Source organism: Eulemur rufifrons, chromosome 2 (assembly GCF_041146395.1).
Source record: "Eulemur rufifrons isolate Redbay chromosome 2, OSU_ERuf_1, whole genome shotgun sequence".
NCBI classification, from domain to species: Eukaryota; Metazoa; Chordata; class Mammalia; order Primates; family Lemuridae; genus Eulemur; species Eulemur rufifrons.
Genome location: NC_090984.1, coordinates 35,599,218 through 35,627,044, shown reverse-complemented (window position 1 = coordinate 35,627,044; position 27,827 = coordinate 35,599,218). Strand labels below are relative to the sequence as shown.

The window sequence follows — 27,827 nt, the reverse complement described above, 5'->3', positions numbered from 1 at the left end:
TGGTAGAGCTAGAACTTGAACCCAGGCTTTCTGACTCCCAAGTCCAATATGTTTTAGTGTATGTTAGGGTAGAGCTGGAATGTCTCAATTTTTAATTAGATTTATCTACTAAATATTAATATGATTTGTATGGATGCATATTAGTTACTTTGTAGTAACTAATACCTAAGTAGTAGTAACTGATAAGTAGACAATTTTTTCATACAGTGTGCATCAGTGTTGGCTATTGTTGTAGTGAACTGATGGAATAATGTTATACATTTTAAGTATATTGTAATACCTTAAAACATTCCAAGGCACAGCAGTTGTGTATAATTAACTGGTTTTACTAAATCACCTAAGTGAGTTTTTTTAAGTCAGTATTTTACATTGTATAAAAAACTTCAGTTCATTTGTTATAATCAGATTTCTGGGAAATACTTGCCTCTTGCTGCACTGTTACTAATTGGCTTTTAAATTTATTACGGCTTTCTATTCATGTATAAAAAACTAAAATGATATGTCACTTGGTTGTTAGCAAGAAGATTGTTGGACATTGAGTTATTCTCATTTGCCAATGAGGCTGAATGAATGTATGAATTCATTTTGGTTTGTTCCTATAATATTTGTGAAGAACTTCAGATATTTTAAAATAACCTAATAGAAGCTAGAGTAGATGTTAATTTTAGTGATATATTTCTATGATTTATTCAGAGAACTTTATCTGAACTGCTGATTAACTTTTTATAGCACTAAAGCCTTGGGATTTCCAATTAGATATGGGTATGAGGACATCCTTATAATTTGTTAACTTTTAAATTAATAGGTATTTATAGATTGTATCTCCTCTAGGCTTCAAGGAAATGTAAATAGCATATATGTTCCCAAATAAGTGAAGCTATGTCAGTTCCATTTTTCCACTGAGGAGAAAAAGAAGTTTTGGCTACCTTGCCTTGAAATATAAATGTTTAGATAGTTATTAAAAGTCCGATGTCTTATAAATAAATTATTATTTACATGTGAAATATTAAATAAATGTTAATTTAGAAATATTGACTATTACCCACATTTCCTGAAAATATTTTTATTCACTCAGGCCGGGCACAGTGGCTCATGCCTTTAATCCTAGAACATTGGGGAGGCCAAGCTGAGAGGATTGTTTGAGGCCAGGAGTTCAAGAGCAAACAGTGAGACCCCATCTCTGCAAAAAATAGAAAAATTAGTTGGGGATGGTAACATGTGCCTGTAGTACCAGAGGCTGAGGCAGAAGGATTGCTTGAGCCCAGGAGCTTGAGGTTGCAGTGAACAATGATGAAACCACTGCACTCTAGCCCAGGCAACAGAGCGACACCCTATCCCAAAAATAATAAATAAATAAAATTTAAAGAAATTTTTATTTACTGAGACATCTTAAACATCAACGTCTTTTTAATTGCTAGAACCATTTTTTAAGTCATCAAACAGAATTTTCGAGAACATATTATTTTGTGTGACATACAGCACTTGCTGATTCCATGAGTGGATGGTTTCACTGGAAACTATCTCAAACTACAGATACCATTTACCTTATGTTAGAATTTTAAAAAATTTATCCAATAGCTGTATGTTTATGTTTTATTAGTGTACACTCCATACTGTATTGACTTTTTAAGTGTTTTTGAAAGTTTGCTTTAAAAGATAACCCTTGGAATTGTAAAGTCCTAATACCAGGAATTTTACCTAACTTTGTGAATATTCCTTTCCTTCTTTTTGCAAAAATAGCATTGACAGAATTATATTGCTTGATTTTATGATTTTATATGGATTGAACTCCCACATATTCACCGTCTCGCTTCAGTTATCAACAATCTGTCATTCTTACTTCATCTCTCACCCCTCATTTTTTTCTTGAGAATTTTAGAACAATGACTAGACATCGTATCATTTCACTCACAGAAATTTCAATACGTATGTCTTAATTTGTTTTTTATATGGCATATTTCCTACGAACTGCTAGTTAGATCTAAAAACATGATTAGATTTGAGTTCAGTTAAGGCAACAACACTTCATTGGTGATGTTTACTTTCTGTTGCGTCACATATAAAAATTGATCAGACTGTTCAGATGGTGTCACCTTGATCTTTCCATTATAAAGTTCCCTATCAACGTTTCATTTAATGTTTTTTTAAACAGCTATTAATGATCTTGCCTTAGATCCATTATTAGGGGCTGCAAAATATTGATTTTCTAATTCTATCATTTTGGTTACATTTATTAGCTCAGGTTCTTCTGTAAGGAAGAACTCTTCCTTCATCAGCTAATTGGTTTCTGTCCATACAGGAAAGGCAAGATGAACGCTTAATTCTTTTCCTTCATTTATCACTTTTTAGAATGATTTGGTACTCTAGCAATATCCAAAGAGGTTTTTTGCTTTTGTTTTTGTTATCAAGACAAAATAAGAAACTTGAGTACAACTAAGGCAGAATGGTGGGACTGCAGGTCATTTTCTTTGAACCTTTTTTTTTTTTTAAGGTTGGTTATGTTGTTTATACCTTTAAAAATATCATTAAAAAAATGTAAGAGATATTTCTCTGGCTACCAGCCTTAAAAAAAATGTAGGTAGTGTAACAATGGTAGCAAAAACAATGGTTTCTCTGACAGAGTTCTATATGAACTCCTCAAAGTCCATTTCTATTCCCTGATAAGAAGAGATCACAGACTCTCTTGGCAGCAGCTATAAGTAATGTTATCCACCATAATCATTGATTACCTTGGTCCCTCTGTTCCTCAAGTCTAGGATGATGCTAATAATAAGAATAGCATACAATTTGTGAGCACATACTTTGTGACGAGTATAATATTCTTTTTTTTTTTTGAGACAGAGTCTCGCTCTGTTTCCCTGGCTAGAGTGCCGTGGCGTCAGCCTAGCTCACAGCAACCTCAAACTCCTGGGCTCAAGCAGTCCTTCTGCCTCAGCCTCCTGAGTAGCTGGGACTACAGGCAGGCGCCACCATGTCCAGCTAATTTTTTTTCCTGTATATATTTTTAGTTGTCCAGATAATTTCTTTCTATTTTTAGTAGAGACGGGGTCTTGCTCTTGTTCAGGCTGGTCTCGAACTCCTGACCTTGAGTGATTCTCCCGCCTTGGCCTCCCAGAGTGCTAGGATTACAGGCATGAGCCACCACGCCCAGCCTTTTTACAGGTTTTTAAAGAAATTTCATATGCACATACATGGAGAAAAATCATTAATAAAGTTAATATGTAGGTGTAGCTCTTCTCCATACAGAATGGTAAAGTTAGTGGGTTGAAGTGGAGGTTTTAAAACACTTAAGTTTTTTGTTTATACATATAATGCTTTTAGTTTTACTTGTATTTTTACCACCATTACCTAATTCTGTATTTAATAATTTGAATTAATTACCACAAAATATGTCTGCAAAGTGAATCATTAGCTAGATTAATATCTTAAGGGTCCCTTTGTACTTTTACCTTAAACTGCATCATACACATGATTATGAAGCTAGAGTTGGAAAGTAATTTGGAAATTGAATCTAGAATATTATTTTAATAGGCACTTGAGTGCTGCTATTTTGTTTTTTCTTCCTATGAAATATATTTATGCTGTTAAAAATGCATTGTATGTCAACCTGTCTATAAGTGTAATCTTTAGGACTTAGAACCACTTCAATTTTGCACATCTCATTATTTCTAATCTTATGTTTTCTATTTAATTGATACAATTTGCAAATATTCCAAATTATAAATACAGTATTATTAAATATGAAAAAAAATCTGTTTCTCCACATCAGATCATCTCTCATTGTCTTCCTTACTTACCAGTGCCTGCTTTGTTCTGCTCTTTGGAATATCAGAGAGTCTGTTGTAGATCTTTGTCATGGGCTTGCACCTCCTCCAGATATTAGCCAGCTTTTGAAGTAGGGGAAATGTTTGATTAATACAGAGATATATTAGAGATTAAATTCTAAGTTACCAAAGAATGGTGCTTTGGGTGAAAGAATGTAGACTGCATAAATTCTATAGTGGCAAAAAAGTTGAACCATTTGTTGTCATGGTGGTGAGCAAGAGTTGAAAGAGCTGGATATAAATGGACATAAATATGAGTGGTATACCTTCATAGTAGCAGAAAATATGAAGAAAGGGCGCTTATTTACAAGAGCAACAAAGAGAATAAAGTATTTAAGAATAATCTTAGGCCGGGCGCGGTGGCTCACGCCTGTAATCCTAGCACTCTGGGAGGCCGAGGCGGGTGGATCGCTCGAGGTCAGGAGTTCGAGACCAGCCTGAGCAAGAGTGAGACCCCGTCTCTACTAAAAATAGAAAGAAATTATATGGACAACTAAAATATATATATACAAAAAATTAGCCGGGCATGGTGGCGCATGCCTGTAGTCCCAGCTACTCGGGAGGCTGAGGCAGTAGGATCGCTTAAGCCCAGGAGTTTGAGGTTGCTGTGAGCTAGACTGACGCCACGGCACTCACTCTAGCCCGGGCAACCGAGTGAGACTCTGTCTCAAAAAAAAAAAAAAAAAAAAGAATAATCTTAATATGAGTATAGTTAGCATCTATGAAGAAAATTATATAGCTTTATAGAAAAATACATTTATAATCAAACCAAACCCTACAATTTTTTGAGATTTTATATAAGATGATATTGGTAGATGGCAAGAAATCTTGGATGAGTAAATATGTATTATAGAGATGTCAGGTTTTCATTAGACCTCTAGGCAGTTCAAATCTTAGAGATTTTCCTTTCTGCTTGATTTTATAATTCTGAAGAATAGTTAGTGAAACCTGAAACATACTTGGTATCAAAATAGTATCATTCTAGACTTTTCAACAAGTAGTGTTGGGGCACTTTTTTATTCATATGCAAAAAAGATAAATTTAGACCTTTTACCTCTTGTCATGTACAAAAATTAACAAAATGGATCATAGACCTAAATGTAAAAGCTAAACTATAAAACTTCTAGAAGAAAGTATAGGAGAAAATGTTGATGATTTTGAGTTAGGCAAAGGTTTCTTAAATATGTCAGCAAAATCGTGATCCATAAAAGAAATTGCTAAGTTGGACTTTATCAAAATTGAAGACTTTCGTGCTTCAAAAGACACCATCAAGAAAATGAGAAGGCATGTTACAGACTGGGAGAAAATATTTGCACATTTATCTGAAAAAGGATTTGTATACAGAGTATATAAAGAACTCTTATAATTCAACAATAAGACTAAAAATCCAACTTAAACATGGACAAAATAATAGGCATTTCATCAGAGTGGCTAATAATCACATGAAAAATGCTGAGTATCATTAGTTACTATAAAAATCATTATTAAAACCACAATGAGATACCACTAGCTACTAGAACACCTATGATTTTAAAAAAGACAATAATAAGTATTGGTGAGGATGTGGAGAAGCTGGAGACTTCATTTTCCTGGTAGGAATGTAAAATTGTAGAGTCCTTTAGGAAAACAATCTGATTGTTCCTTAAAAAGTCAAACGTAAACTGACTGTCAAACCCAGATATTATATTCCTAAGTATTTACCCAAGAGAAAGCACATGTCTGTACAAATACTTCTACACAAATGTTCATATCAGCTTTATTTGTAATCCCCAAAAACTGAGAAAAATCCAGATGTCTGTCAACAGATGAATGGATAAACAAATTGTAGTATATCCATATGATGGTTTATTACTCAGCAATAAAAAAGAATGAACTATTGATGCAACAAAATGAATAAATCTCAAAAGAAGACTGACACAAAAGTATATGTAATGCATGACTCCACTTACATAAAATTCTACAAAATACAAACAATCCATAATGATAGCAGATCAGTTGTTGCAGAAATACAGGGTTAGGTGTAGGGAAATGAAAATTGACTGAAACAGTGCTCACAGGGTCTTTTGAGGTTATTGGAAATGTTCTAAAACTGGATTGTGGTGATGGTTACAGTACACAAATTTACTAAAAATCAGTGAAATGTATACTTAAAATGGGTAAATTTTTTTTTTAAACAGTATTCTCATGGGAAAATTCTTAACACAGACATGACTTGTAAACTGTTGGTTGACGTTTGTATTGGCAGGTAATAGTTACAAAGAGAGGGATGTTTTAAAAAAGAAGCCAACAGCACTGTGAAACCAGCAAGAGAAGAAATGGAGCATTAACTTTTTTTTAAACTGTCTTAGCTGTTTTTAAGCATACATTTCAGTAGTGTTAAGTATATTCACATTGTTGTTAAACAGATATGTAGAACTTTTCATCTTGCAAATCTGAAACTTTATATGCTCATTATGCAACTCCTCTTTCCCCCTCCTACCACCCGTTTACCACCATTTTACTATCTGTTTCTATGAATTTGACTAGTGTAGCTACCTCATATAAGTGAATTTGACTAGTGTAGATACCTCATACAAGTATTTGTCTTTTTGTGACTGGCTTATTTCACTTAGCATAACTTCTGTAGGGTTTTTTAGGTTTTTTATAATTCATAAGTCTTTGGGTTATGTCTTTTTTATTTGACACCTATTACGCCATGAATTCATAGGGAATAGATTTCAGCAGCTCAGGCTCCTTTCCACTGGTTCTGATAAAATGTGCGTTTCTGGGTGGAGAATGCTGATGCTCAGTTAAACCTAGGTACCTTTTTCTTTGGCTTCTTTTTTTTTTTTCTTTTTTCATGTTGCCTAGGCTGATCTCAACTCCTGGCCTCAAGCTATTCTCCTGCCTCAACCTCCCAAAGTGCTAGGATTATAGTCCTGAGCCACAGCACCCAGCCCATGTGTTTCTTAAAAGAATATATCACCTAAATGAAAACAACCTTGGAAAAAATATATGCAGCTAATGTAATATCTTTATCTTGGATAATAAAGGGTTATTATCTAATGTGACTATCTTATACAAGATCTTATAAGCTCCTACAAATTCATATGGAAACCACTAAACATTCATAAAGAACAAACACAAATTCATAAAAAGAAGTAAACATGGGAAGAAGTGTAGCTTAAAACAGTGAGTACCATTTTTACTGGTTAGCTCCTTGTTTTTAAAAACAACCTTTCTTTTTGACAGATGATTTTTATTTTTGTATTGAATTTCATAGTCTTCAAAGTCAAAATAAAAATTTCTGCCTAGCAATTAGCTAACAGGCAGTTGCCCTATAAAGGTTTTTTTTGTTTGTTTCCAGGAAGTATTGATGAAGATGTAGTGGTGATAGAAGCTTCCTCCACTCCTCAGGTCACTGCCAATGAAGAAATTAATGTTACCTCAACTGACAGTGAAGTGGAGATTGTAACAGTTGGAGAAAGCTATCGGTGAGATTTTAATTCCTAGTTGTATATCTGAAATTTTAAATATTTAAACATTCGTGCTGCAGATATTTGCATTCTTCTTACTTTTTTTTTTTTTTAAAACATAATTAGAGTATGCATATGTCAGATTTGTGGTTTTCAAAGCAGGCAGCATTAGACTCACCTGAGGAGGTTGCCTAGACTTTATCCCAGGCCAGTTGAACTAAAATCTGTAGAATCTTAGGGGTTAGTCTCGTTTAAAGCACCCCAAGTGTACAGTGAGAGTTAAGAGTCATTGTTCTAGATAAACAATAATTTTACTTAATGTTTTTCTCAATTGGGTTTGCTTTATGATACAGAGAATTCATGAACCCTGTGAAATTTAAATGTGACTCATACATAAATATTGTGGATGGTACTGAAATTAAAAATGAAGAGAAATAGTAAAGGGTACTGATGTCAAAACAGCCCTTTTGTTATAATCTACTTGTTTTGAGATCTTATTCATTGATACAAGTGAAATTTGTGTCATTATGTTAGGGCAACCTATTTTAAAACATATTTTTTGACTTTTTTTTTTTTTGAGACAGTGTCTTGCTGTACTGCCCAGGCTAGAGAGCAGTGGCCTCATCATCATAGCTTACTACAGCCTCAAACTCCTGGGCTCAAGTAGTCCTCCTGCTTCAGCCTCCTGAGTAACTAAGACTATAGGGACATACCACCGTGCCCAGCTAATTTTTCTATTTTTTGTGGAGACAGGGTCTGGCTATATTGCTCATGCTGATCTTGAGTTCCTGGCCTCAAGTGATCCTCCCTCCTTGGCCTCCCAAATTGCTGGAATTACAGACATGAGCCACCATGCCCAGCCTTTTTGACTTTTTATCCTTTACTCAGTAATTTCATCTAGGCCCTGAACTAACACCCGAATGAAAAATCCTCTTTTGTTTTGATAAATACCTGAAAATGACATTGCCCTATTGCACAATCACGGCCCTCCATATCAAATCCTAACAGTATATTCTTCATGTGCTTTAGATGATTATAAATATTGGCAACAGTAGCAGTAAAGAGTTGCTCTGTTACATTTGGTATACCAAACTCATAAATCTGTGGATGAATCTTTTGTGTTGGAATGAGTTTAGAAATTCATTTGTTCATTATTACATTTTAATGTGTGCCGTTTTTGATTTTTAAAAAATACATATTTGTATTTCTGAAGCATGTTACAAATACACTTAGACTTTGCTTTTCCACTTGTTGCTTTTAGGTCTGTTGGTTGGTCATTCATCCTGCAGAATTTATTGAGTATTAGGCATTGTGCTAGTCATAATTTTTAATTCTAATAACATTATTTATTCGGAAAAGTCTGCATGAAGAACTTATTTTATAAGAAAGGCTTATGGATTTCTGGGGTAACTAATAATTTCATTCTTTATTTATATTTCCTAATTTAATATTGATGTCATTTAAGGTCACGTTCAACCCTTGGACACTCCAGATCTCATTGGAGCCAAGGTTCAAGTTCTCATACAAGTCGATCACAGGAACCACGTAACCGCAGTAGGATTTCTACTGTTATACAGCCCTTGAGGCAGAATGCAGCGGAAGTTGTGGACCTTACTGTTGATGAAGATGGTAAATTGGAGTAGTACCAGTGTAGAATTATGAAGAGAATTTGATAAAATAAAGTATTTTGATATGCTAGAAACTCCTCCTACTGATTACTAGTAATAGATTTCCTGGTCTTATTTTTCAATTAATATGAGATCTTAGTTTGTAAATTGCATCACAAATTCCTTGTGGTTATTTTTTCATTACTTGGCAGTTATTTTTTCAGAAAAAAAAAATGTATTTACGGATGGTAGTTTGAGCTAACCTTGAACTTACAGTTTCATTTGTTATCTTATTTTTTTTTTTTTTTTTTTTTTTTGAGACAGAGTCTCACTCTGTTGCCCAGGCTAGAGTGAGTGCCGTGGCGTCAGCCTAGCTCACAGCAACCTCAAACTCCTGAGCTCAAGCGATCCTCCTGTCTCAGCCTCCCGAGTAGCTGGGACTACAGGCATGCGCCACCATGCCCGGCTAATTTTTTCTATATATATTTTTTTAGCTGTCCATATAATTTCTTTCTATTTTTAGTAGAGGTGGGGTCTCGCTCTTGCTCAGGCTGGTCTCAAACTCCTGAGCTCAAACGATCCGCCCACCTCGGCCTCCCAGAGTGCTAGGATTACAGGCGTGAGCCACCCCGCCCGGCCCATTTGTTATCTTATTGTCATACTTTAACTTTGCTATGAAAAACAGAAGCAGCACTTTTTAAATACACACAACAGAAAAGCAGTATAATTGAATTTTAAATTACTAATGGTGGTTATTTGAAAATTCTAATTTTACTTTTAAGAGTTATCCCTTACTATTACTGGTACCTTTTTGTGCCTCCCAGATTTTGTGTTTTGTTTTGGCTTACAGCTGTACCCAAGTAGGTGAGGAAATAAAGCTAAAGTTGGAAAACAGAGGTTAGGAAAAATGGTAGAATTTATGAATATATAAGTGAATACGTATGTGAATTTTCCCACATATCAAGACTTATCTTGAGTTAGTTAACATTTTAGAAAGAAATGGTCAATCATAATTTTTCTACAGGAAGATGGTAAGCCATATATGAGTTTGTTAGCTTTGGGAATTAGCTATAAATTGGGAAAAGGATATATCAGGTACGTGGAAAGAGTTGATAGGTAGACAGAGTTAGAAGCCTGTGCATTCTCTTCTGTGGGCTGTTTGCAATTTGGGTGATCATAACTTTCAGAATACCAGTAATGAGGTGTTTATGAAGAGATAATTTATTCCCACTGTCTGCATTTTTTTTTAACAATGTCTCGGGTTTTGTTTTGAAGCACCATAAGTTACCTGTAAGACAGTGGTTAATGTAATAAGGATTAACCAATTGATTACTCAGAGTTAGTTAAATATAGGGTGACTATTTTGGAAACTTTTTGTATGTTTTCCCATGTGACGCTTGCTAGTCAGTAAGTATAAGAAGCTGAGCGAATAGCCTTTTCCGTGTTCGAGTAAGTTCAACCAGAATTTACACTTTACTAGGTTAAAAGTATTCCAGTGATCAGTAGATTTCCCTTTTCTCCACTAGTTTTTCTCAGTGAAATGCTTCTATCTTATTAAAGGTAAATCCAAAACTTAACTACATCAATTAGATTAGTGGCTCTCAACTAGTGGCGTTTTTGTCCCCTAGAAGACATTTGACAACATCTATAGACATTTTTGGTTCTCACAATTAGGGGAGGGTGCTATTGACATCTAATGGGTAGGGACCAGGGATACTGCCAAACATCCTACATTGCATAGGACAGCTCCTCTTCACAAAACAATTATCTAGCCCAAAATGTCAATATTGCCCTGACTTAAACCATTTGCAAATAAACAGATTCTTCCTCCCCCTTCTTAATGTATGAGCAATTAGGATATATTAATACATTTGGTTGTACTAGCATCCAAAGTACAGTGCTCTGTATAGACTAACGGTACTATTTGTGCCTAAGGAATCAGCCTACTATGGTGCCTTTTATAGAATAGTCAGTCCTCTTATTCCATACCACATTAAGAGAGTCCCTTCTTTTCATATTTAATTGTCATGACTATGAAAGCATGACAGATTTATTCCTATTCTTAATTTTAAGCAACCATTTTACAATCAGATGTTTGAAACTTAATTCATTCATAAGTTGAGGAGGTATGCCTGAAATTTCTTTTACTTTCTGGCACAAAAATTATAATTTTTATTGGAAAGCTGAATAATAAATATAAATATTTGCAAAAAAATTTTTTGAAGAGTGGTTAAATTATCCATAGTCATGCTGGCAGTTGCATAATCAGAATTGCTATCCAAGCAGTCTGACCCAAGAATCCATACTATGCCAGAGAAAGTGTGATTTGTAACACTGTTCTGACAACCTGTGACCATGTATATGGGCATAGCAAAGAAACTTTTACTCTCTTCTTCTTTGTAATAAATCAGAAAACTTATGTAGTAGCTACCTGAAAAAAATATTAAATCACGAAAATTGCTGGGATATGCATATATGTGTTGGATTTTTAAATGCAGTAATCATATTTTGGTAGCATGTCAGTTTGATGTTGAAGTTTAACTTTATGAATGCTTTCTTTACTATATATTATACTTACTAGAGAGCTTATAGGTTTAAAGTTTGCTTGTTTAATTTAATTATCATAAACGTATTAGCTTGGATTAAAATATAACCCTTTATCTAATTTGTTTTGAAATGCTAAATAGTCATTTTGTATTTTGTAGAACCTACTGTAGTACCAACCACTTCTGCGAGAATGGAATCACAAACTACTAGCGCTTCCATTAACAATTCAAATCCATCTACCTCTGAGCAGGCCTCTGATACTGCTTCAGCTGTCACCAGTAGCCAACCTTCCACAGTGTCAGAGACTTCAGCGACTCATACAAGCAATAGTACAACTGGTACTTCTATAGGAGGTATGTAAAAAAGTGGGGAAGGGGAGACTTTTTGTCATTACTTTCTTTAGGAAAAGTATTACTGTTTTTAAGTTTAAGATTGTAGCTATATTAGCAAAAGTGTATTCTTACATTATCATAAACATCATATGTTAGCGAAGTCTGATTTAGTGTCTGAGTTTTTGTGTTATATGTGACCAAAGTATCATAGCTCAATTAAGAGAGCCTGGGAAGAAGTAAATAGCTGACAGCAAAAGCATGAGGAACAAAAGGAAAAGTAGATAAATTGGACATTGTCAAAATTTAAAATTTTTGTGTATTTAAAGGACATTATCAACATAGTGAAAGACAGCCTGCAGAATAGAAGAAAAATATTTGCAAATCATATATCTGACAAGGGTTCTAGTATCCAGAATATATAAAGAACTCTTAAAACTCAACAACAAAAAGACAACCCAATTTAAAAATGGGTAAAGGACTTCAGTACACTTTTTTTTTTTTTTTTTTTTTGAGACAGAGTCTCTTTCTGTTGCCCGGGCTAGAGTGCCATGGCATCAGATTAGCTCACAGAAACCTCAAACTCTTGGGCTCAAGCGATCCTACTGCCTCGGCCTCTCGAGTAGCTGGGACTGCAGGCATGTGTCACCATGCCTGGCTAATTTTTTCTATCTTTAGTAGAGATGAGGTCTTACTCTTGCTCAGGGTGGTCTCAAACTCCTGAGCTCAAGCGATCCTCCTGCTTCGATCCTCCTGCTTCGGCCTCCCAGAGTGCTAGGATTACAGGCCTGAGCCACTGCACCCGGCCCCCTCTCTTGTTATTACCATAACTATACTGATGATTGTCTTTGAGATAGACATGTTCATGTTGTATTTCTCTAACCCAGGACAACCTTACTCTGGGCCAGATTGTTCTCTACATAAACCTGATAGCAGCAGGTTTATGTAGTCAGACTACATCAGGGGCACTGAATTCTGCTGTCTTCATTTCCTTCCAGGACCCTATGGACCATCAGTTCAATTATTTTTCCCACAACCAGTCCTTACCTTGTACCTTTTTGCAAATTTCCAGCGTCAAATCACTCAAGCCATGTAGCTTTACTCTTATCCAAATTCCTAACGGTGCTGTTAAAGATCATATAACCATGCAGATTGGTGTCTCCTTAAATTTGTGGTATCTAATCCTGGACTTTTGGTATTAAAATCGCCATAATCTTATGTATCTCTATCAGCTCCCCTTCCTTCCCCTCCGTGGCTATTCCAAAACACTCTCCTTCCCCTCAAGCCTACATCCCCCAGGTGGAAATAAAAACTAAATGAATGTTCTTACACATGAACTCCCACAACTTCCAATGCCTCCATGAAAACTTTTGTACATCTCTGCCTGTCCTTCTCTACTGATTCCTGGTCTCCTGGCTCCTTCCTTTCCCTTCTAATTCTTTCATCTGTGTTCTGCCTCTTATCTCTTCTTGTGTCCTTGACCTTGCTTTAATAATTATCTTCCCTATGTCTTCAGCATCTTCTCTGGTTCCATTCCCTTAGTATGTGCACGCATACACATGTATTATGTCTGTGTGTACTTAAGTGGACTTTGTTTGCCCTAAATTCTTTCCTCTAATGTGCTTTTCCTTTCAAAGTGAAAAATATTGATCTTTAAAAATCTGGTAGTAACCTCCTTTTCATACTCATTTTTTTCCCAGAGCTATGCTCTCATCCCTTTTTTCACTGGCGTGTTTCATAACTGCAGGTGTTTTCACCTATCACCAGTATGCTGATGACTCTCCAGTCTGTGTTTCTAGGCCACTGTCCTCTTTTTTTTGTTTGTTTGTTTGGAGACAGTCTCAGTCTATCGCCCCAGGTAGAATGCAGTGGCGTCATTGTAGCTCACTACAACGTCAAACTCCTGGGTTCAAGCAATCTTCTTGTCTCAGTCCCCCGAGTAGCTGGGACTGCAGGTGCGCATCATGACGCCCAGCTGATTTTTCCATTTTTAGTAGAGTTGGGGGGGGTCTCACTCTTGCTCAAGCTGATCTTGAACTCCTGAACTCAAGCAGTCATCTACTTCGACCTCCCAGAGTGCTGAGATTACAGGCATGAGCCACTGTCCCCGACCACTGTCCTTGTTTTAAATTTTCTTATCTAACTGCCTCTTGGACAGTTTTGTGCCAACTGGATCATTGTGCAGCCACATCAAACTCAACGTACCCTAAACAGCTTGTCATCTGACTGACCTCTTCATGGGCTCCTTGCTTTATGCATACATGATATATGTTCATTTATTTAGTAAATATCAATTGCATATTATATATCAGGCACTATTCTAGGCAATGGGAACAAAACAGATAAATTTCATCCTAATAGAGCTTATGTTCTGGTGGATAAGAATAGCTAACATTTTTTGAACTTATAACATTGGTCGGTGGTTTATCTATGTTAACTCTGATTTTTGCAGTGACCAATGAGGCAGATGTTATTACTGTGCTCATTTTACAGGTGATGTAACTTGCCCAAGTTTATGTGATAGTGAAGCAAGAATTTAAACCTAGGCTGTCTGGCTTGGAGCCTGTACTTTTCCTTTATGCCAGGATTTCTCAGTGTTGGCATTAGTGTTGACTTTGGGCTGGAAATTCGTACTGTAAGGGGCTATCCTGCATATTATAGGATATTTAGCAGTGTCCTTGGCTTCTGTCCACTAAATGCCAGTAGCACCACCTCTCATCCAGTTGTGGCAACCAACAATGTCTCTAGGCATTGCCAGACGTTCCTTTAGAACAGCATTGCTGTAGATATGGTACAGCATTGCTCTGTACTATACTAGAACCCAGTGCTGCTGTTATAATTGCTTGATTTTTCTAAATTGTCTCCATGCTTGATGATAAACTCCTTAAGGACCAAAGATCGAGTCTTTTTCTTCTTGGCACTTACTGCATGCTTGCATACCTCTTTTCTCTTGTGAGTTTAACTTAAGTTTAGCAAGTGCTTATTGAGCCATCTACATTGTACAGGCGTGTTTCTAGTTGCTAGAAAGAAAACAAAAAGGCAGATGGTATCAGAAATTATTTTAAAAGCGAGGACTTTGATTGTCACCTTTGTATTTTCCAGTGCCTTTTATAGATCTTTTACCATGTCATTATTATGCGTAAGACTTGTTAAATGAATGAATAAATGCATGCATTAATCCTCCTAGAATTACAATGAAGGAACTTTAACCAATTTAATGTCACTGGACTGTAGAGTTAATTTCCCTGATGCAGGTTTGTGATTATCTCAGTTTTAGTGGACCCTCTGTAGGTCAATAAAAAGGACGTGTTTTATTTACTTAATCAGATATCTTTGTATTTCACCTCTAATTTATGATAGTTTTAGTTGAATGAAAGGAGAATCGGTTGTCTTTGCTTTGGGTTGCAAGCCTATTTGAGAAACAGAGAGGTTCTGGACTGTAGGAAAATAGACTATTTAATTGGAAGCCAAATGTGTTTCCTAGGAAGTAGAGCTATAAGGTCAGACTGCTGATAATTTGGTCCCTTAAATATGTGTTCAGCCTTAAATGTATTACAGTCATCGTATTTCCTCTTCTCTCTGATTGTTGTGTTCAAAATATTTGAAGACAGACAGGCATGGTGACTCACACCTATAGTCCTAGCACTTTGGGAGACTGAGGCAGGAGGATTGCTTGAAGCCAGGAGTTCAAGACCTGCCTGGGCAATGGCAAAACCCTGTCTCTACAAAAAATTTTTAAAAATTAAAAAATAAAAAATTTGACGACAAAAGAAGACAAATTATTTCTGAATAGGTAAGTGTCATACTATCACTTTAGTCATGGCCTTAGCAGTTCGTAGATCTCTTGCTCTGGTTATAAATTCATACCTTAAATTTTAAAGTCACACATAACCTCAAATAACCTGATTTGTCAAATTAAAGTGTCAAAGAGTTGGAAGGAACCATGAAGGTCATTTAGTCCTTCCCAGTTAGTGGATTTAGTGTTCCGAAGGTTTTCAACCTTTTCTCCTGAAGTAACACAAAATAAACGACATTCACTTAGGCTAGGTGCAGTGGCTAACACCTGTAATCCCAGCACTTTGGGTGGCTAAGGCAGGAGGATCATTTGAGGCCAGGAGTTTGAAACCAGCCTGGGCAACATAGCAAGACCCCATCTCTACAAATAAGAATAATAATAATAAAAATTAGCTGGGCGTGGTGACTCACACCTGTAGTCTCAGTTACTTGGGGAAGCTGAGGCAGGAGGATTGCTTGAGCCCAGTAGTTCAAGGCTGCAGTAAGCTATGACCACACCACTGCACTCCAACCTGGGTAACAGAGTAAAGACCCTATCTCAAAAACGAACAAAAAATTACATTCACTTGTGTAACACTTTGATATGGGACTGAATAAAACCTTGAAAATGTTGCAGAAAGTAAAGCTACTGTAATAATGAGTAATTGCTACATATATTGTATAGGAGGAGATCATTACTTAATTTTGGGTTCACCATTGCTAAGAGACTGTTAATCATGGTCAGTTCCTAATATGCTAATTGTCACTCTAGGTTATTCAGCATATTTGGAATGTAAATGAATGAATGTGACACAGTTATAGAACTGACTTTGAATCTGCTATAATTTATGTTTAAAAAGTAAATAGTTTGTTGGCTTTGTATTTGTTACAAATTTCTTGCAGTATTTAATCTGTCACCTGATAATGACAAAGTAGTACTAATTCCAGAAGGCAATTAGAGGTTAGTGAAAATTTGTATTTTTTCCCCATCCAAGTTCACAGACCCATGAATTCTAGTTCCCTAGTTAAGAACCTTAGTAAAAGGTTTCCAGAGATTAGCCCAAATAGTCCAGACTAGGATCTTGGAAAAAACAAATATACGGGAATTTGGAATGGAGATAATACATAACAAGAGTTTTGAGCACAGGCCTGCACAGAAGAGAATCAGCAAAGGCAGGATAGGACATGTATGGGAGGGCAGAGCCAGGAGAATTACAGGGAAATTTGCTGGAATCCTGTCAATCAGACCCCCAGATTCATTTATGTGAGCCCATAAATTCCCTTCATGGTTTAAGCTATTTTAGTTGGGTTTTTATATTATTTGTAGGTAACGAGAAGATTCCTAATGGATAAGCTGGTCCAGAAGAGATTAGCTAGGTGCTGTGAGCCACAATAGGGGCTGGAAACCTAGTATTCGTTACTCTAAAAATAAGGCCAGGACTGTGATGCTCCAGAATCCTAAGGACTCTGAGGAGATGCCTCAAGCCACTGGAGAGAGTGGAAGATTATGGGTTGCGGGAGGCCATGGCTCTGGCTTGGGCTCTTCACCTTCTGATTTAACCAGAAGTTTCCCATTTTATCTGTTTCATTAGTTTCCATATAATATTTAGTTTGAGGATAAGTTTCTGGTTTTTAGATGAGTTTGAAACACTGGGACAGACTTTCTGGGGACACTTTTGCAGTTCTTTTGGCATGGAGGAACATATCTTCAGAATAACTCTGAGCATGTGGCAGAGAGTGTAATCAGGACTCAGATGTCTTATACCTAGAAAATTACCATCTTTTCAAACAAGAACCATGCAAGACAGTTATTACCACTTGAGAAGGAGGTTAAATAACTTTCCTAGGGTCACATTGTGAAGGGACAGGCTCAGGATTAGAACCCAGGTCCATCTGACTCCATCCTTTTTTCCCTACTATATGATATTTGGTAGATTATGATAAGACACATTTTATAATATTTTATGAATATTAGAGTCTCATCATTTCTATTCATTGGTTCTGGTTTTAGAGGCTAGAGGAAGGGGAAAATATGGTAGTGGTTAGTGAGAGACTCAGCCAGATACACTCTGAGTTGGGTGAGTATGTCTTAAAAAGGTGAGATTTCAAGAAGTACATAGCAGTCTGCATTATGTAGGAATGATTTATGGTATTAAGTGTTCATGGAGCTCAGAAGATCTTTTGCTTTGTAGCATGTAGTGGAAGGACTTGCGAAGTATTTTTAAAATGCAATTTTATTGATAATCATTTGTTATGACCTAGAAAAAAATGATCTATCACCATTATTTACATGTCATGGCAAATATGAGCCTCCTAAAGATTTTAGAGTTTTAGAAAAATCCCAGTGAAGATTACTGCCTAAAATTATATGGTGTGTATGTTAAGAATGTGGAACTATCACATTCTTATTTAAAGAGATTTGAATTTACTAAACATTTCTTAATACTGTCATTACTTGTTTATACATAGTACGTATTTTTTACACAGTGATATTTGGTGATTTGATTATTCTACGCATTTTTTTCTGTTTCAAGATGACTCGAGGAGAACTACATCTAGTGCTGTAACGGAAACTGGCCCTCCTGCAATGCCAAGGTTACCTTCCTGCTGTCCTCAGCACTCACCATGTGGAGGGTCATCACAGAATCTCCATGCATTAGGACATCCTCATACAAGTTGCTTTCAGCAGCATGGTCACCATTTTCAACATCACCACCACCACCACCATACTCCCCACCCAGCTGTCCCAGTTTCTCCTTCCTTTAGTGATCCTACTTGCCCTGTGGAAAGACCTCCACAAGTACAAGCACCTTGTGGAGCAAATAGTAGTTCTGGTACCAGCTACCATGACCAGGTATGTGGAATTTGATGAGTCAGTCTTTCTTTCCTTCTTCCCTCTCTCTCCCCTTCTCTCTCTTTTTCTCTTTCTTCTTCTCCTCCCTTCCTTCCTCTCCTCTTTCCCTTCTTCTTCCTTTCTTTCTTTTTCAGATGGCTGCAAAGCCCAGTGTGAGGAAGTAACCACTTGAGCTAAAGCCAATCCACCTTCCTTTTTTTATTGTGGTGCCTTCAGGAGGAGGAAAAAAACCCTAATGATAAATTTTATATACTAAATAAGTCATATTCTTAAATGCAAAAATGGCCTGATTGAGTGGTCTGTGTTTTTTTTTAATACCTAAGAATTTCAGATGGTCTAAGTTATTGCAACTAATTGAGTGGACCAGGGATGTGGGAAATCAGAAGTGATACTTAATCTAAAAATCACTTTTTTTTTTTTTGAGACAGAGTATCATTCTGTTCCCTGGGCTAGAGTGCTGTGGCGTCAGCCTAGCTGACAGCAACCTCAAACTCCTGGGCTCAAGTGATCCTACTGCCTCTGCCTCCTGAGTAGCTGGGACTACAGGCATGCGCCACCATGCCCAGCTAATTTTTTGTATATATTTTAGTTGTTTGGCTAATTTCTTTCTATTTTTAGTAAAAATGGGGTCTCACTCTTGCTCAGGCTGGTCTCCAACTCCTGAGCTCAAAATGATCCACCCGTCTCAGCCTCTCAGAGTGCTAGGATTACAGGCGTGAGCCACCACGCCCTGCCTAAAAATCACTTTTTTATTCTGAAATGGTTTTTTGATATTTTTAGTTACATACAGTTGAATCTGATCTTTGGGATTTTACAGTGTCAGTCTAATTCATGAGAAATTGGAAAATTCTCCCAGTTTTTTTCTACCTCCTGCTCTAGAGCTCATTATAACCTCCACTCATCTAGAAATAAACAGTTTTCTCAGATGCACACCTGTAGCATGGTTTCTCTGGAGCAGATGAGGTTTTTAGTTTATGGAGAATTAAAATATCAGCAAAAAATTTTAATTAAGTAAATTAGTTGATATTATTAGTGAATCCTTGAAATGTCAGATATATTAAATTAGTTTTGGTGATCACATGGAGTAAATGAAGCCAGGTATTATATGCTACTTTAACTTTTGTTATGTCACCTCTTTACATGTTGTGTATAGTTGTGATATCAATCTGGGTGTCACATACTTTAAAACCAATTTTCTCTGTAGTTTCAGGGAAAAAATATAATTTTGACATGTAATCGGATACCAGAAAAGCTAGAAAAAGTCAAAGAGAAAATCCAGAGCAACTGCTTTTCTATATCACCTGACCTTTCCTAAAGTACATGCTTCATCTTTTAAAATTTTAGTGGTTATTTCTTTTGGGTCTGACAAATTAAAAATAATTAAGAAGAAGGGATTTTTCTATTAATAAAGATAGCTGCTATTATCAAGAGGAAATTTGGAAGAGTTTAATAGGGAATAAAATTAGATTTTAGATGTTATTTTCATTCTGGTAACAGTTCTGGATATTAATTAATTGTCTGGACCTCTTCTATTTCTTGGCAATGAGGGAGCATGAAGAAGATCTTTCCAGGCCGGCCATGGTGGCTAATGCCTGTAATCCTAGCACTTTGAGAGGCTGAGGTGGGAGGATCGCTTGAGGCCAGGAGTTTAGGACCAGCCTGCGCAACATAGGGAGACACTGTCTCCACACACAAACCCAAAATTAAAAATTAGCCAGGCGCGGTAGTGCGTGCATGTAGTCTCAGCTGCTTGGGAGGCTGAAGCAGGAGGATCATTTGAGCCCAGGAGTGTTAGGTATGATCACACAACTCCGCTCTAGCCCAGGCAACAGAGCAACATCCTGTCAAGAAAAGAAAGAATGATCTTTCCAGCAGTCTGAACAAAAGGACCTGCTTAAAAATGTAACTTCCTGTTACTGGAAATTTGGGTTGAAAGGAGGCTTTATAAGTATAATAGGAAAATGGTGAAGAAGTGCATCTACCAGCTTCTCATACGTTCATTAAAGAGCTGCCAAAAGTCGGGCCTCTCATTCACAGAATATTCTGTTGTCATTAATGAAATAATACAGCTGGTTTAAGAGATCAATTATGTGTACAATGTTTTCTTTCAACCTGAATCAGTTAATTATAGGTAGAATTTCTTTTACAGTTCTATTCAGTGTAAAATATACGTAACCCATTACCCTTCTGTAGATAGAGGTATTTGGATTGCAGACAAAATTTGAGAAGAATCAGTAGCATCCCCAGGCATTCCGTGGTGATAATGGGCATGAAAGTGAAGAGAGTGAGATTTTGAAGATAGCAGTTTGAGACTCATGTAGACGTTTGTAGGGCTCTAAAATTAGCCACATACTTAGGAGATAACTTCATATAGTCTCGTCATTTGAGACCTGTTGGGGTACAGCAGGAAATCGAGGAATGGAAGAAACAGACAACTGATCTGAGGATTTGTGATTGTGTAGATGTCTTATGGTTGAGTGCCAGATTGTACATAGGCAAAGAAAAATTAGGCTTGCAAAGAAAGAAGTTGCAATAGTCACCTGACTCTCTACACAATAGCCCTTATTGCTTGCTTTTATGTGCTGTGACACGCGTGTGTATGCACACGCACTTTTTTTTTTTTTTTTTTTTAAGAGACAGGGTTTCGCTATGTTCCCCAGGCTGGCCTTGAAATCCTATGCTCAAGCAATTCTCCCTCCCCAGCCTACCCAGAGTGGCTAGGACTATAGGCATGCACTGTCATGCCAGGTGGCTTTCTCTTTTGATAGTTTATTAATAATTAGCATGATGCATCATTTATAATCTATGTAAAATATTGTCATTTCCCATCTCTGTACCTAACTTGCTTACACTCACTTTTCTTTCTAGACTAAGAATTGAGTGAACTGTTGGAATTGTGAAGAAGAGGATTCTCGTTGTTTTTTCCTTTTTTTTTTTTTTTTCATTCTTTAACTTTACCCTCAGTTCCTTCCAGGAACTACTTTACTCTCTGAGAATATTCTTAATCACTGACTAGAGATGAAGCTAAGATGAAATTTGTCACCTTTATAAGATGTTGATATTCTAGTCCATTTGACAATTTTAGTCTAAATAGAAAAGTTGGGAAAGGATTTGAACCATAAACATAAATTCACAGTCTCACAGTATTATTCTTAAACCTTAATTACCAGAATTGAGGACATACATTCTATTTTCCAACTCAACAGAAAGAGGCCATTTGCTTAACTAATTGTAGACATATAGTATAGAAGAAGAAAGGAGCTCTTCCTTTTTTCCTTGTCAGCTTCTGCTGTATAGTCATCTCCCTTCCCTTTTAGCATCCAAAGTTCCTTTTGTTTCTATTATCCCCTGAACCTAGAGTTTGTTGAAAGTAGAAAGACCATTGTGGGTCCTCTGAGGACAGCTGAGTGACCTGGGCTTCTGACAAATGCACTGTTCTGGCTTTCTTCATCTATAGTCTCTCAGCTTCCTTTATGAAATAGTTCTTGTATGTAATTCCATATATAACATCAAATCTTTATTTTCTTTAATCCCATTTTGAAGAGTGCAGCTACGCTGAACCTAAGCAGTTACCTTGTATTTAAATTACTTAAGAGTACAAAGAGCAATTCTTACTCTGTAATGTGCTCTAGAGTCGAAGGTAAAGGTGTTTTACTTTGGACTTTTAAAATACTTTCAGGGGAATAAATTACTGATGAGTAGAGATTAAATCTAAACTCTGGTTTATTTCCCAACTTAGTAAATGGGACTTTCCTAAAATCATATTCCTAATACTGGCATACCTTGGAGATATTGCAGGCTCAGTTTCAGACCATTGTAATAAAGTGAATATCATGATAAAGTGAGTTACATGAATTTTTTCATTTCCCAGTGTGTATGAAAGTTAATGTTTATTCTATACTGTAGCCTAGTAAATGTGCAATAGCATTGTCTAAAAAACCAAATATACCTTAATTTAAAAATACTTTATTGCTAAAAAATGCCAGCAATTCATCTGAGCTTTCAGTGAGTTGTAATCTTTTTGCTGGTGGAGGGTTTTTGCAGTCTCAATGTTGATGGCTGCTGACTGATCAGGATGGTGGTTGCTAAAGGTTGGGGGGTGGCTGTGGCAATTTCTTAAAAGTAAAACAATGAAGTTAGCTGCATTGATTCTTTCTTTCTTGAAAGATTTTCTGAAGCATGTGATGCTTTTGATAGCATCTTACCCACAATAGAATTTTCAAAATTGGAGTCAATCCTCTCAAACCCTGTTGCTGTTTTATCAACTAAGTTGATGGTCTATTCTATATAAATCCTTTGTTGTCATGTCAGCAATCTTCACAGCATCATCAGAATTAGATTCCATCTCAAGAAACCACTTTCTTTGATCTTCCCTAAGAAGTAACTACTCATCTATTCAAGATTTATCATGAGATGGTAGTAATTCATTCACATCTTCAGGCTCCACTTCTAATTCTTGTCCTTTTCTTATTTCCATTAAATCTGCAGTTCCTTCCTTCACTGAAGTCTTGATCCCCTTAAAGTCATCCATAAAGCTGGGAATCAACTTCTTCCAGACTCCTGTTTAATGTTGATATTTTGACCTCTTCCCATGAATCACAAATGTTCTCAATGGCACCTAGAATGGTGACTCCTAGCTGGGCACAGTGGCTCGCACCCGTAATCCTAGCACTCTGGGAGGCTGAGGTGGGAGGATTGCTTGAGCTCAGGAGTTCAAGATCAGCCTGAGCAAGAGTGAGACCCCATCTCTACTAAATATAGAAAAATTAGCTGGGTGTTGTGGCATGTGCCTGTAGTGCCAGCTACTCAGGGGGCTTAGGCAGGAAGATTGCTTGAGCCCAGGAGTTTGAGGCTGCAGTGAGCTACGATCATACCAGTGCACTCTACTCAGGACTACAAAGAAACTATCTAAAAAAAAAAGAAACTAGAATGGTGACTCCTTTCCAGAAGGTTTTCAATTTACTTTGTCCACGTTAATGACAGAAATTACTATGACAGCCCTATGAAATGTATTTCTTAAATAATAAGAGTTGAAAAGTTAAAATTACCCCTTAATCCACAGGCTGCAGAATGGACGTTGTGTTAACAGGCATGAAAACAATGTTAATCTCCTTGTATATCTCCATCAGAGCTCTTGAGTGACTAGGTGCCTTGTCAATGAGCAGTAATAATTTTAAAAGAGGTTTCTTTTCTTAGCAGTAGGTCTCAACAGTTGGCTCAAAATATTCAGCAAACCATTCTGTAAACAGATGTGCTGTCATTGGGCTTTATTATTTTCTTTATAGAGAAAAGGCAGTATAAATTTAGTGTAATTTTTAAGGGCCCTAGATTTTCAGCATGATAAATGAGCTTCAACTTTTAAGTCACCAGCTACATTAGTCCTTAACAAGAGAATCAGCCTGTCCTTTGAAGTTTGAAGCCAGGCATTCACTTCTCTAGCTACAAAAGTCCTAGATGGCATCTTCTTCCAATAAAGGGCTGTGCCATCTGCAAGAAAAATCTGTTGTTCATTGTAGCCATCTTCCATAAATTAGCTAGATCTTCTGGATAACTTGCTGCATCTTCTACATCAGCACTTGCCGCTTCACCTTGTACTTCTCTGGTATGGAAACAGCTTCTTTCCTTAAACCTCATAAACCAGCCTCTTCTTGCTTTCAGCTTTTCTTCTGAAGCTACTTCACCTCTCTCTGCCTTCATAGAATTGAAGAGCCTCGTTCTGGATTATTAGGCATTGGCTTAAGGGAATGTTATGGCTGGTTTCATCCATCCAGACCGCTAAAATTTTCTCCGTGTCAGCAATAAGGCCTTTTCATGTATCATTTGTGTATGCATGGAGCACTTTTAATTTCCTTCAAGAACTTTTTCTTTGCACTCACAACTTGGCTAATTGTTTGGTGCAAGAGGCCTAGCTTTTGGTTTGGTCTGTCTCAGCTTTTGATGTGCCTTCCTCACTAAGCTTAATCATTTCTAGCTTTTGATTTGAAGTGAGAGATGTGTGATTCTTTCTTTCACTTGAACATTTAGAGGGCCATTGTAGGGTTATTAACTGGCATAATTTCAGTATTGTTGTGTGTCAGGGAATAAGGAGGCAAGAGGAGAGAAGGAAAGAGAGGAGAACAGCCGGTTAGTGGAGAATCAGAACACACATTTATCATTTAAGTTTACTGTCTTTTATGGGCAGGGTTCAGGGTGCCCCAAAACAATTATGATAGTCACATCAAAGATCACTCATCGGAGAGTACCACAAGAGATATAATAATAATGGAAAAGTTTGAAATATTGTGAGAATTACCAAAGTATGAGCACATGCTATTGGAAAAATGGTGCTGATAGACTTGCTTGATACAAGGTTGCCACAAACCTTCAATTTGTAAAAAAAACTCAGTATCTGTATAGTACAATGAAACAAGGTATGCCAGTAAAAGGAATCGGTGGGTTAATTTTTCCTTTCTTTTTTTTTGGACAAGTGAAGAGGGTTCAGAGGTAAAGCTAATTCATGATTTAGCCTAAATAATCCTGTGCCCTTTGTTTTGAAAAATGTAGATTTGTTTACACTATTAGAGTTTCACTTGAATGCTTGTTCTATAGAGTTTGGGATAGATAAGTTTTTACTTAGAACATTAATGTTTTCAGTTGTGTGACTTTATGTTTTCTAAAGGAGTCCTAAATTACTAGTCAGGATTTGGGGTAAAGGAGAATATATAAGTATGATTTTAAAGTTTCTTTCTGTCTTTCTAAGATGTACATACTATGTAAGAATAGACTTTAAAATAATAATTATAAACTTTTCAGCTGGGTGCGGGGCTCACGCCTATAATCTTAGCACTCTGGAAGGCCAAGGTGGGAGCATCACTTGAGGCCAGGAGTTCTAGACCATCCTTAGCAAGAGTGAGACACCATCTCTACCAAAAATAGAAAAATTAGCCAGGCATGGTGATGCGCGCCTGTAGTCCAAGCTACTTGGGAGGCTGAGGCAGGAGGATTGCTTGAGCCCAGGAATTTGAGGTTGCAGTGAGCTATGATGATGCCGCTGTACTCTACCCAGGAGACAGAGTGAGACCCTGTCTCAAAAAAAACAAAAACAAACAATTTTTTATGTTGTGGTATGATCTTATGCTTGATTTTTAAAAATTGATTTTAGATTTTAAGTTTAAAACACTACAGTTTTCACAGTCCAAAATATACTTGATATATACAAGATATCCAAGTATTTTGTTGGTCAGCTCAGTAGGTCTTCATGCTGAAATCTTACTATTTTCAAATTAATTCAAAGATTACATTTTTCTTGGGTGCATTAGGAATACTTCTATAATATAACATGAAATGTTGTGACCAAACTTTAGACAGATAAAATATAGTTTTTTTTTATACAGCAGGCATTGCCAGTAGACCTGAGCAACAGTGGTATCAGAAGTCATGGAAGTGGTGGTTTTCATGGAGCATCTGCATTTGACCCCTGCTGCCCTGTTTCTTCTTCCCGAGCTGCAATCTTTGGCCATCAGGCTGCTGCTGCTGCCCCGAGTCAGCCATTGTCAATAGATAGTTATGGATCAAGCATGGTGGCCCAGCCCCAGCCCCAGCCCCCTCCACAGCCCTCTCTGTCATCATGTCGACATTATATGCCACCTCCTTGTAAGTATAAATTTAACAGACAAAAAACCTAGAGGCATATAAATGAAGCATTGTACATTCTTCCATGACATAACCTTTCATTAATCCTAATTCATAAAGTTTTAGTATTTACTTAACTTAGGATTAGGGTGTATTTTTCCCATTTTAATATCTATGAAATTGAGGTGCATTGAATGGAAGTTTAAGGAACTTAGACTTATTCTTTAGGAGTAACTGAAGAACTATAAAAGTTAAGTAGTATTTCTAGGCACAGTAAATTTTGTCTAAGAATTCTCAAGCAGTTAACTGAGGCATAAGAAAGAATTTGACAGCAAGCTTTGGCAGTTGGAAAAAGGATTTTATACTCATTTTGTGCAGGCAATTAAAATAGAACCAGGTGTGACTTTTCTAAGACATAATAGATACCATAAGAAATGATAAATACCCTTAGGCTATGTAACATATTTATTACTTTGTTAAGTCATAAGCTGATAATCAATTGGAAGCTGCTTAAATAATTTGATAATAAACACTAAAAATTCATTCCAGGTATAAACAGGAAGTTAGCAAGGAAATTTGTTTTGATTACATCACAAGGGTTAATTTTCAGTTATACATCTTCTTAGATTTCTTCTTCCACTCCAATAATTATAGAACTCTATTTCCTGCAGACAGCTACAGTCAAACCAGAATTTGTGCAGTGAATACATTGTTTACGTTTTCAATAATGAAACTTAAAATGTGAAGTTGGAAAACAGATTTAGAAACAGGGTTGGTTTTTGCAAACCACTGACCAATGGCCAAATTCTGGGTATGAACACCGGGTATGATGTACAGGCTGTTTTGTAATAACTTGTTGGTATTCATCTTTAATTGATCATCTTTTATTAAGAATTCAGTGTGTGGTTTTTCTACCCCTCCCTTTTAAAAATAATATACCGAGGCCATTTATAAGTCCATTGTTTTTTTAGTGTCCTAATAAATAAATGTTTTAAACTGAAACTTGTTTTAATTTTATCCTAAAAGTATCTCATGTACATTCTAAAAAGTTCAAACTTCAGAATGATATAAAACGAGAAGGTAAAACCTCTTTTTTTCTTACATCTCACTAATATTAATACCTCAGCAGCTGTTCACAGTTTATTATAAAATCTTTCAGAAATTTTCTTTGTACACACACATATATAAATGTTTCTCCTTAAAAAAAATGGGGGCTGAGCACAGTGGTTCATGCCTGTAATCCTAGCACTCTGGGAGACCAAGGCAGGAGGATCACTTGAGGTCAGTAGTTTGAGACCAGCTTGAGCAAGAACAAGACCCCATCTCTACTAAAAATAGAAAGAAATTAGATGGACAATTAAAAATATATAGAAAAAATTAGCCGGGCATGGTGGCACATGCTTGTAGTCCCAGCTACTCAGGAGGCTGAGGCAGAAGGATTGCTTAAACCCAGGAGTTTGAGGTTGCTGTGAGCTAGGCTGACTCCATGGCACTCTAGCCCAGGCAACAGAGTGAGACTCTTTCTCGAAAAAAAAAAAAAAAAAAAAAAATGGGATCATACCAAATATTATTCGTCCTCTTGCTTTTTGGTTTTTTTCTTTTTGTTTTAAAATTTAACTATGTATCTTAATTGTTTGCTCATTAGCACATAAAAATCAAGTTCATTGGTTTTTGATACCCTTATGATATTTTATTATATATTAAATCAGTCCTCTGGTTTAATTTGATGGACATTTAAATTTGTTTGTAGTTGTACATATATGAGTTTATCTTTAGGATAACTTCCTAACAGTGAGATTGCCGTGTCAAAGGGATAAACTTTCAAA

The 27,827-nt window shown here is 36.4% G+C and overlaps 1 protein-coding gene across 6 annotated transcripts in view; it reads left to right on the top strand.

The window, feature by feature from the left end:
- Positions 1-27,827, top strand: part of RNF111 (ring finger protein 111) — an 82,182-nt gene that overhangs the window by 39,254 nt on the left and 15,101 nt on the right. For 4 of the 6 annotated variants that reach the window (XM_069459361.1, XM_069459350.1, XM_069459341.1 and 1 more), the window contains exons 3-7: positions 7,171-7,297; positions 8,745-8,908; positions 11,592-11,786; positions 18,071-18,390; positions 25,764-26,022. In XM_069459361.1, coding sequence (XP_069315462.1) covers positions 7,171-7,297; positions 8,745-8,908; positions 11,592-11,786; positions 18,071-18,390; positions 25,764-26,022 — 1,065 coding nt within the window. The remainder of the gene's footprint in view (positions 1-7,170; positions 7,298-8,744; positions 8,909-11,591; positions 11,787-18,070; positions 18,391-25,763; positions 26,023-27,827) is intronic. The other 2 variants (XM_069459368.1, XM_069459353.1) reach the window with 1 other exon arrangement.